The following is a 12,013-nucleotide window of genomic DNA, read 5'->3' on the forward strand; positions in this document are numbered from 1 at the left end:
GACAGATTTTAATGATGCAATCTCCACGAATATAGCTGACGTTACCTTTTAAACTACGGTTGATGTCGGGGATTCCCGTAGACAACACGGGGCTCAGTAATACCATGAGTGTTTGTAAACTAAACTGTCTTTAAGCTGACAACAGAGTAACAGTCAGCGAAGCTTCACTCTGAGGGTGTTGCAGCACATGAGAGCGGAGCCTCTCTCTTCTCTTATGTCCAACGACTTGTGTGACAAGTTCCTAAAAAGAAACGACCGCTACAAAGCCATGGGGGATCTGATGAGCAGCAGTAGATTCTCAAACTTCAAGTCCCTGTTAATTTCTTTGAATGTACCACATCTTTTTTACTCAGCATAACCTGTGCCATGTTTCCATCCAAGAAATCTGCCAAGTAGAGTACATTGGAATCAGCTGCGGACTGAATTGCACGTTTGTTGCCAATTTTAGTATTCAAAGAAAAACACTGACACACACACATACACATACACACACACAAACACACACACACCTACACACACACACACACACACACACACACACACACACACACACACACACACACACACACACACACACACACACACACACACACACCTACACACACACACAATGCTCACTTCTCTCTGTTAGATGTGATAAAAACAAATTATTGGATCAAATTCAAAATCTTGTATTGCCAAATGCAGCTTTTTACCTTCGCATTGAAAATGCCGGAAGGTTATGTTTTGATCGCCGTGTGTTTATTTATTTATTTATTTGTATGCGTGTTATTCGCAAAACTCAAAAAGTATTGAACCGAATCGCATGCAATTTGGTGGGATGATTGTTTATTATCCGGGGACCAGTTGATTCGATTTTGGGATCGATCGGGTCAAAGGTCAAGGTCAAAGGTCATGAACAGGTCAAAATCTTTCGCAGAACTCAAAAAGGATTGAACCGAATCGCATGCAATTTGGTGGGATGATTGTTTATTATCCGGGGACCAGTTGATTCGATTTTGGGATCGATCGGGTCAAAGGTCAAGGTCAAAGGTCATGAACAGGTCAAAATCTTTCGCAGAACTCAAAAAGTATTGAACCGAATCGCATGACATTTGGTGGGATGATTGGTTATTATCCGGGGACTAGTTGATTAGATTTTGGGATCGATCGGATCAAAGGTCAAGGTCAAAGGTCATGAACAGGTCAAAATCTTTCGCAGAACTCAAAAAGTATTGAACCGAATCGCATGAAATTTGCTGGGATGATTGGTTATTATCCGGGGACCAGTTGATTAGATTTTGGGATCGATCGGGTCAAAGGTCAAGGTCAAAGGTCATGAACAGGTCAAATCTTCTTGAATCACATGGAATTTGGTGGGATGATTGGTTATTATCCGGGGACCATTTGATTAGATTTTGGGATCAATCGGGTCAAAGTTCAAGGTCAAGGTCATGGAAAGGTCAACATCTTTTTTTTTTTACCATAGCACGATACATTTTTGTCCAATTGGCATGCAACTAATGCCAAAATGTTCATAATTCAATGCCCAATCTTGTGATATGCGAAGGTATGCGCTCTACCGAGTGCCCGTTCTAGTTTAAATGTGTGATTGCAGGTTTAACTGAGAACGTGCGAGAAAAAACAACAAATCCTAATCATTCAAGGCTTCTTCAGGCTCTTCTTGTATCAACCAGTTTTCTTTTTCTGTGAAATTATACTCAAGGCTTCATGACTCTTTCTATGCCGTTGTCAATCTCGGGAAAGCTGTCAGTTGTACATCAGTTCATTGGATATGTGCATGACACCTTTGCGAATTAAGTTTCAGATCAAAAAGTTTTATATTGAAAAATCCCACAGGTGCTGCTAAACAGAACTTTCATGTCCAAATATTGCTGATTCCATATTAAGTCATTTCTTTTTTTCTCTTTTCAGCAAACTCCAGTCTTCTGGGAGGAGGGGGAGGTGAGTGAACACCTTTTGTTTTTCTTTTCATCTTCTCATTGCTTGTTCCCAAGGTAGTAAAGCAATTAAAGTTGCACTCATCCCATCTCATATGGCACATCGGTATTCTTCGACACGTCCATTGCATACTTAAGTGTCTATTTTGCTTCAAGTGTCTGTGTTAAATATGGCCGATGTGAGGCCAACACAGCCTTGCACTGTGCGACACGGAGAGATGGTTATTCCTTTAGCTGCCTGCCGAAGAACATTATCATCAAAGCAATGGAGGAAATATGAGGCAGCCGACCGTGGTGTGGGAATAATGGGTTGGCAACTGCCCAATCCAACCTTACTTCTTTTCTCAAATTTGACTTTTACAGTGACACGATTGAAAAAGTCATTCTTCACCACAGTAAAATGAGATTGGGAAAAATGCATCCAGGGAGACGTGGCATGTTAATTTTTCTTCTGAAGGGGAATTTTTTGATGATATGCTGGAAGAGTGAAATGAAAATGAAATAAGCTCACTGCTTCAACTCTCTGTGTTTATTCATTTGTGTTGGGTGTCACTTTGAATCTGTCATCGTCCCCTGATCAGCTGCACAGGGTGATCCCAACCAGGACATTAGATATTATTACCTTTGCATTGAAAATGCGGAAGGTTATGTTATGATCGCCGTGTATTTATTTATTTATTTATTTGTATGCGTGTTATTCGCAGAACTCAAAAAGTATTGAACCGAATCGCATGAAATTTGGTGGGATGATTGGTTATTATCCGGGGACCAGTTGATTCGATTTTGGGATCGATCGGGTCAAAGGTCAAGGTCAAAGGTCATGAACAGGTCAAAATCTTCTTGAATCGCATGAAATTTGGTGGGATGATTGGTTATTATCCGGGGACCATTTGATTAGATTTTGGGATCAATCGGGTCAAAGGTCAAGGTCAAGGTCATGGAAAGGTCAACACTTTTTTTTTACCATAGCACGATACATTTTTGTCCAATTGGCATGCAACTAGTGCCAAAATGTTCATAATTCAATGCCCAATCTTGTGATATGCGAAGGTATGCGCTCTACCGAGTGCCCATTCTAGTTATTTCATGTAATCTCTATCTAACCGATGACATGTTCTTATGTTTTGTGGGTCTCTATCACAATTACTATTTTAGCAGTTCATTTTAACTTTCATTCATGCAGCTAATAAAACAAATAAGATTTACACTCATTTTTTGGACTGTTGGGCCAGATATTCCATGTTTTTCTACAGAGCCTGTTGCATTACATAACTTTACATTACATTTCATTTAGCTGAAGCTGTTATCCAAAGCGACTTAACCAAGACTACTAACTCATCCAAATTAAAACATACAGGACTGTCTCAGAAAATTAGAATATTGTGATGAAGTTCTTTATTTTCTTTAATGCAATTAAAAAAACAAAAATGTCATGCATTCTGGATTCATTACAAATCAACTGAAATATTGCAAGCCTTTTATTCTTTTAATATTGCTGATTATGGCTTACAGCTTAAGAAAACTCTAAAATCCTATCTCATAAAATTTTAATATTTCCTCAGACCAAGTAAAAAAAAAGATTTATAACAGCTGAGTGTTTGTCAAGGCTCAGGAAACCCTTGCAGGTGTTTCGAGTTAATTAGACAATTCAAGTGATTTGTTTAATACCCTACTAGTATACTTTTTCATGATATTCTAATATTTAGAGATAGGATATTTGAGTTTTCTTAAGCTGTAAGCCATAATCAGCAATATTAAACGAATAAAAGGCTTGCAATATTTCAGTTGATTTGTAATGAATCCAGAATGCATGACATTTTTGTTTTTTTAATTGCATTGCAGAAAATAAAGAACTTCATCACAATATTCTAATTTTCTGAGACAGTCCTGTATATTATGATATTGGTGACATACATATTTCTTACTCTACAGAAAGTTATCTTTCAAAATGTTTCTCCTTAAACAATCCTTCTACAGATATTATTGTGATCTGAACACCTGACATATGAGTCATCAGATGCGAGGGATGTGGATAAAGCAACCCCAATTAGGCAACAGAGCTATCTGCTTAGTGCACATAGCATCCATCACAGTGTACACAGCCTGTTGAAAGCTCATTCCCCTCTCATCGTGCAGCCTGGAGTGGCCCTCATCTCGTTGGAGCCACGGTTAAGATTGCAAACTTTTCAGCCGTTGTTGCGTAGCAATGTTCCCTATCTGTTTCAGCGACATGGAGAGGCCCTCAGCGCACAGCCATCGAAAAATATTATGTGATTGAGATCAGAGTTCACCAACTCGCGTCTCCATAACCAAGCCAAGCCCTGCAAAGCACGTATACTGACCTCCTGATTGCTGTCCGTCTCTGCTGCAGTCGACTTTCAGTATTCCTTTGCCACGTACAGAGAAACACAAGAGGCAATTTACTCTGCTATTATGTTTTCATTATTGTGATTTGGTGGCAAATCACCTTTTCACACTTCTGAGAATCCTGGAACACGTGTCCTGGTTGATTGATCCAGGTCGTTCCTCAACTATTAATAGGCGTTGGGGGTGGTACAGATTGCCCTCGCTTGAACGCAGCAGCAGCAAAATGAAGTCGATTTTGGAGCTGTCAACATTGGAACGTGAGATCTCCCGTGTCATTTAATGTCATACTTTGCAAGAAAACAGTTTGGTTGATTGTGACCTCCAGCTGTGCTTATTAACTCCAGAAGAATTCTAATTGGAGCTAGTGTCATTTTTTGAGAGCAAAGCCTCCTTTCATACTTAATTGACTTCCAGCGATGCTATTCCTGCCAAGTTACTGGCACAAGATACAAGGTCAATTGACTGTAAAAGGCTAAGACTCACTTGTGCTAATGACCACGACAAGTATACTTCCTTATGTGTGCCTTCTTTCGAAGCATGTTTGTTTTTTTGGCCATGCTAAAAAAGAGAGGAGGTGATTAGAACACCCCCCCCCTCCACCCCTATCTGTGGTTTGGCATGTGAAGACCTCCTGCCTCGGTGGCAGTGAGGATAGATGTGAAGTGGAGATGTGCTCTTATATAGGGCATGCCTTATCTTCCAGCTGTCTTCACAGGCTCTGCAGAATGGCAGCTTCACAACAGGATGATCCATCCTGTTGGCCTCACACACCTGAGCCATGTTTAGTTCACGCAGTTCTGGAAGTGGGCCTAGTGCCAGCTTGTGAGAACTGGACAAAGGCTTTACTTTATGGAATAAAATGTGAGTTTACCACCAACCCACTCCCCTAAAATTTTTTTTTACTCGTCCTGGCTTACATTTTTTTTCATGGATTGTTGTTGTTGTGTATCTTTTGGAGAAAAGCTTCACATCTCTGTATATATATTTTGTTAGCATTATTTCAAGTCTGATGGCCACATAAAAGTAGACAATAAAGTTTTTTTATTTTTTGGTGATAGGGTTTTTGGCTAAAAAGGGTTAGTCCGGTAGCCAAACACATTATTATATTCCTTGCATTAGTTAAGCATACAGAAAAGGTCTAGAGAATATCCTCATGCCCCGGTGCGCCATTAAATCCTTAGAAATCACTGATGTGAATTATCTCTGGGTTGCATGTCTTCAGTATTATGTACACAATGGGGTTAACCAAAATAGCACTGTTATCTGTGTTAGACATGTTGGTCTCTGTAGGATTCCATACATACATAGAGGGAAATAACAATGATCTCTGATAATAGCACACTAAATGAGGCCTCTGTGAATAGAGGCTAATTATGAATGGTACCAGGTTGCTCGTGTGATGTGTGTCACAGCATGGCTGGATGCTGGCACAGTCCCGAGAGAGGAGACCTAATGTAAACATCATGTTGTCTATCTCTCGTACCCAACCCACACACACGCACACACAATGTGTCGCCTTTTCACACACCCACTGACACAAGCACACTGAGCCATGTAATGATGCCATGAAGCCCCGTGTAGCTAGAGAGAGGGAGCTCCGTTTGCCTCTGATGTCTCCATCCAGCAGGGGAATGGTCTGATCAGCATTACGACCAGAACCGTTACCCATTTAGCACCGGGCTTTGACTAGACCACCCAAACAAATCGTTCTTCTCAGGTTCGGCCTTCTCTTTTTGCTCCAGTCAAGCAGGGCGGCAGATGCCGGTTGTTTGGTATGTCGTGACTCTGGCTAATTTGGCCACGAGCTGCTAACGCTTGCTGACCTCACCAGCCTGTCACTGCTTGCATAACATAGACTGAACTGCTGTTTGCCCCCAGCTCACCTCCCTCACAAGTTTCCTAAACTGCGGTGTGAGTCATAGCAAGTAGCCAACACATTCTAATCTATGAGATTAATTATGCTCACTGTGATCGTGTCTGGCCACGGAGGTGCTCATAGGGTTCTTTGCCCTCCTCTGCAACAAGCCAATGGCATCACTAAGCAATGCTAAGTGGCTCCGCTGAGAAAATGATGTGTATAAAAAGGCCTGTAAATGACGAATGGAATTAACAGATGGAGTATAATGTTCAAGCTCTGGCCGCTGGGTGAAACGTGAGAACTCCTGCTTTCAGGACATTTTTCTGAAAAACATCAATATTATGGCTTCCTACATTCAGCATTGCGATTTCAGCAGGACAATACCCGCAGTACTGGTTCCTCCAAAAGCGTGCTCTGGCATGCTTTTTAAAAGACGGTGAAATGTATCCAGTTTGGGAGACGTTTGGATAATCCATTATCAAGATTCCTAAGTGCTTTGGTGTGCTTATCTCTATCTGCATTCGTTATGCAAAGAGCTCTGTTTTCTTTTCCTGTCACCTGCAGGTGAACCATTATCCTCTGTCTGGGTCCTGCCCCAAGCTTGTTTATTGAGCAGATTGGAAGGGACGGGGGCATGGTGTTCTGTGCAGGGGGAGGGGTACAGGGTGAGATATAGGCTGGTGTTGTGTGATGGCTTGGGTCAGATGGCCTTATGTCCCCGTCACAACCATATCAGCTCACTGGAAGCCCCAGAACACCCCTTTATGATTAATCACTCAAAGATGAAATATTATTCTCATAACTCATAGATTGCACACTATGCCTGACTGATGGTCCTTAGTTCACAGATGGTTGTACCAGCCATTCGCATAACTTTTGACAGAGATAAGGTATTTCCCCGTGGAGTAGCCTAAATAATGTAAAATGATAAATTGAATGCAGAGATTCCTCAGTCGGCCCGGTACCCTTGGGATTCACTTATCTCCTCATATTTAGCGGGCAGTTGGTTATGCCCTGATCTAGGTCCACCTTACATTTGTGCTGTAATGTTCCGTGTGCTTTTTAAAGTGAGTTAGAGACGGCACTTATATAAATGTGTGTCTTTCCTCCTCTTACGTCCTGCTGTTAGGAAGTATTTTTGAGGTAAACTCACAGCATGAAGATGTTTGTATTCTCTTTCTCTGTCTGTGGTATTTAAGTATTTACAGTATAATACCTCTCATTTCTTTTTCATCGCGCTGTCCAAATATGGAAGTGCCCTCTTGCATTGGTTTGAGCCCCTGACATTTAAATACTAATAAAAAAAGTAAAAAACGGTTAGAATTTGCTTCACTTTTTATTAGCAGAGAAATAATTTCCTAAATTGCACTGACTTCTTAAAATGATGGAACAACTTTACGCTCTGCACTTCCCAAGTGTAATGCACTTATAATTTATGCATTAACACTGGACTGCATGCGAACACTCAAGCATTGCCTTGCCTTTATTATACCCAGTATACTGACTGTATAATATAGTATAAAAACTCAGTAAATCTGTAACTCCCAGTTTTTTATTGTTTATATCAACACAGTTTATTCTATATTTTATTATATCTGTGTAGCAGTCTTTTGCCTTGTTGGCAGTCGGTGAGCGACGTATGACTATACACAGTCAAGTACACTAAGATCTCAGTGAAAAATGATCATGATGTACGAGATTTACTGTACCATGCTGTCAGATCATTTCACCCAATTATTACAGATATGATGTAACATAGAGGGCATGCGACTAAACAGATCAGGACAAGGTCATCGTGTGGACTGCAGTCTGCGGAACCCAAGTCGTAATGGGAATTGTATTTCAGTGATAGCTCTCTCTAGCCATCTCTGTCTCCCCCCTGCAGAACAGACCACGAAACACCCCCTCCTCCTTGTCCAATCAGCAATGATGGATGGACTAATTGATGCAGAACGATTGGGCCATTCATTTGAGCCTACAACAGTGGGTTCCATATTTAGGATTAGCATTGCATTATAATGGGAAGGGAAGAGGGAATGTTCAGGGAGTCAAGTAAAACGAGAGGGAAAGAGGGACAGCGTGATGAAGAGTTGTAGAAACAAGAGAAGAGAGAGAAAAATACACATTATGAGCGTTGCTAAGAGGTCTGGCCAGCTGTGTAATGTTTCAGCTTACGACACATAAAGTGTTTCGAGGCATTTATGGAGAGGTGTAGGTCTGCGAATAAGAGAAGGCGAGAGCGGCATATAGCTGCCATGTGACCTGGTATCGCTCTCTTATAGCCTATGAATCATTCATCTCTGTCCCCACGTATAAATCAAGCTGCCGGCCGTCGCCTGCGGCAGTCATGACATTACCTAGTTGACGGCATCACTTGATCTCTGGCACTGCCGTGCGGGTGAGCAAAAAGGCCTAACTTTAAACGGCACATATCAGCATATCAAACTCTACGCAGCCTTCTGTGTCTCGCTGTGCTGGAGCAAGCTCTGTTGATCTCACCGGGACCATTCAGCACTGCTCAAAGAGACCTCTCTTCCCTCACACTCTCAGCTCGCTTTAAAAGTAAACTTTGACGCTTTTAAACTGGCTTTGTATCGCTTCAATGTGCGGGGTACTTGCCTCCCTCCGTGTTACCAGCGCTGAACATTGACAAAGTGACCATGACATTTTTCATTTCCTGAAAACCTGAAAGAGAGTGTATTTATGTAATGCATAACTTTTAGAAGGAATATTAATAATATTATTATATGTGGGCTTGTTGAATTAACTTGCCTGCTGAGTTTCCTTATGTGCAAAACTTAAAAAAATAAATATATATATAACAGTATAATTTGAATGAATTTGTGATTCCAGGTGTGTTTGCTTTTAAAGATTGATTAAAATTGATAAAACAGTCTTTGTTTCCAGGATGAATGTACTTTTTTTCTTATTTAGCCTGAACGAGCAATTACACATTTTGTAGCCTGTCTTAGCTTCTAGTCGAGAGGTTGAGAGGACCCGGTTTTATCTTTGTGATTGAGAATTACACCAGGAGCCGACCTTCCTATTTTCAATAGGATTTCCACACTGGCACAAAGTCCCACTGCCTCCTGCCACCGAGGGTCATTTGAGGTGGAGGACTTCTCTGCTATCGTTTATTGAAGAAAGTGTGGGGCCTTATCAGTTTAAAATGCTAGTTCTTGCCAGTTGTAGCTCTAACCCGTGAGGCTGTAGGCGAGCCTCGAGGTGGCAGAAGCTAGGGACTCTCATTTTGAACTGAAGCACAGTGTCAATTGTCATAAAACTATTGTATAAGCAATTCTCGTTGTTTAAAAAAACATCTGTACGTTTTTGCAAGCATTTCTCTTTTCTTTTTGTATATATGTTTTTGCGTGTGCAAGGGGCCTACACAAGCATACAACAAGCCATCTTGAATCATTTGGTTTAAAAAAAACACACGCACAGGTTACTGTTGTAAACATATTGCTGTTGCTGGTGTTCCTTTGTGTTTGACCTGTGCTGCCTCGCCTTCGCTCTATCTCTCACTCTCGCTCTGGCTCAGGGGAAACAAAGGTGGCCTTTGACTTCAGTCACACACTGTATTGTACCACTTCACATGCATTGTACAACAAAGACTATGCACCCCAGTTCAAGGAGGCACCTTATTCTGTCTCCCCTCATTGTGCATACAGTGAGAATACCACCACAGGGTTTGAGAAGGGGGCAAGGAAGTGTCAATTTAGTTCTCTTCCACACTGCATCACACATGACCTCCCCCTCTCCCCGCACACCAAACCCTTCTCTCTGCACAAGAATTTCTGGGTCAGTTGTTGAGATTTTAGACAACTCAAAGCATTACCAACCTCAATGTCAGATCACATTTGTGTCCTGCTCAGGCTTTGTTGTGGCTGTTGTGGGGGTTAGATCCTGCACTCAGCCTGCCAATGTTCTTTTGCATGCACGTGTCTGTGTGTATTGCTTTTAATGTGTCTGCGTGACTGGACGTTTGCATGCCTTTGTTTGTGTGTGTGTGTGTGTGTGACTGCACACATTTGCTTCTGTGTTGGCATGTCCATGTGTGTCTGTCTGAATGTTTGTGTTTGAGTGTGTTTCTTATTCTGGGATAACTGGATGCTGAGCTGTCTTGTCAGTTGACTCAGTGGTCAGTTTTGGTCTGGGTGCCCCCACAGCGACGCAGGATTTACTGATGAGGTCTGACAGACAGATCTTGGCAGGGCACTACCCCATCCCGAAGTCTCACCAACCACGGCAAGGCTACGACAAGGACATCACAAGATGAGGCTCAGAAAGCTTAGCCACATGCTCACAAATGATTCAGAGACGGTTGACCCGCAAATATACCAATCATATAAAACCCTGTTATTTTCAAAATTCTTGCAAGAATTTCTCCAGCGAGAAATCGGAGGAAAGTATGTAGTAGGAAGACAGGACTCTTCCAAGAACAGACAGGCGGGACAAAAGGTGCACCGCAATCGAGAAATACACATTCAGACATCTAACAATCATTTTGTATTTATGCACAGTGAAATATGAAATAGCATAGTATTAAAGAGTTCATGGCTGTAGTTCAGTATCACAACTAATGTTTCTGTTTGCTTTGCTTTTAAGTTTTATAGAAATTAATTCCTTCACATATGGGTTCCTTCCATGCCATCTACTCTCCATATTTAACAGTGATGAAGATATTTGAGGAACCAGTGGAGATCAGTTAATTAGTAAAAATGAAATGAGTAGAGACATTTAATCAATAAGCGCCAGCCCAGGTAGAATAACCATGTCTTAACATCCCTTTAGTTTGGGTAAACTAATAGTTTAAGTATGCAGGACATATAGACACAAGTGTGCTGCAGTTGTTTTTTTAGTATTAAAACATATTTGAGTTGAGCCTGTATGATTTGGTTCAGCATGGCACATGATTGTTCTCCTTTTGTGTCCAGCTGCAGCTTATAAATGTATGAGACCAGAACACGATGGGAGGTACCAACGCTGACTACTGCCATAAAATGGGTGTGTTTGCACATTTGTTTTGTTTAATCTCAGCAGTTAAAAATGACTCTCCATTTTGAGACATAAATGTACTCTGTGCCATTCTGGCATGTTAACTTTCGCTGGCTAATGGACCTTTACTTCGTGCCTGCCTCACACAGCAGAGGTCCACGAGCACGCTTCAACAGTGCATGCCGTAATTTCAATAACCACTGCACTTCACAGAGACCCAACACACAGAGCGCTGATTGCTCTCAAGTACCTAATGTTTACGGGGGCATTTGGGTGGTTTATAGATCTGAGGCTTGAGTAAGTGACAGTTCACAGATAATAACGAGTCTTTGAACGAGATGTGGGCATAGAGGAAGGATTCTATTTACGTGAGCATCTCTAAAAAGCTTGTTTGTACCTGATTAGTGGCCCTTTAAAAAAATAATAAATATTTTCTGTGCAGAGACTGACCTGCTGCGGTAGCCTTTTCCCCAACTAGTAACAAACTGTCACGCTTTCTGAATCTCTCATGGGGCAGCCTAGTTAGCTGTGTCTGACAAGTGAGGTTTCTGCCCAGGGAGGCCCGAGCGAGCTCCAGAGGAAAGCTGTCATCTTTTTGTCAGACCAAGAGGAGGAGTTTGTGTCTCCCTCTCTTCCTCTCGCTCACCAACTATTTATCTTTCTCTCTGTGTCAGCCGGTCCCCTGGTGAAGATCTTCACTCCCCCACTGCCAGTGTTCTGCTACTCTCAGCCTGGCTGTGCAGAATAAACAGGCGGGTGAAACGCCAAGTGTCCCCTAGGTGCTGCGCTCGTCGCAGCGTTAACCCCATCACTGTTGCCTCCTGAGGGCCACAGCAGCCATCCCAGAATG

At 41.9% G+C, this 12,013-nt stretch overlaps 1 protein-coding gene across 2 annotated transcripts in view; it reads left to right on the forward strand.

Annotated features, from left to right (window-relative positions):
- macrod2 (mono-ADP ribosylhydrolase 2) overlaps window positions 1-12,013 on the forward strand; it is a 431,365-nt gene that overhangs the window by 129,912 nt on the left and 289,440 nt on the right. For both annotated transcript variants that reach the window (XM_056435476.1, XM_056435477.1), the window contains exon 4: window positions 1,915-1,944. In XM_056435476.1, the coding sequence (XP_056291451.1) occupies window positions 1,915-1,944 (30 nt within the window). The remainder of the gene's footprint in view (window positions 1-1,914; window positions 1,945-12,013) is intronic.

This window comes from Pseudoliparis swirei, chromosome 17 (genome assembly GCF_029220125.1).
Source record: "Pseudoliparis swirei isolate HS2019 ecotype Mariana Trench chromosome 17, NWPU_hadal_v1, whole genome shotgun sequence".
In the NCBI taxonomy this organism is placed as follows: Eukaryota; Metazoa; Chordata; class Actinopteri; order Perciformes; family Liparidae; genus Pseudoliparis; species Pseudoliparis swirei.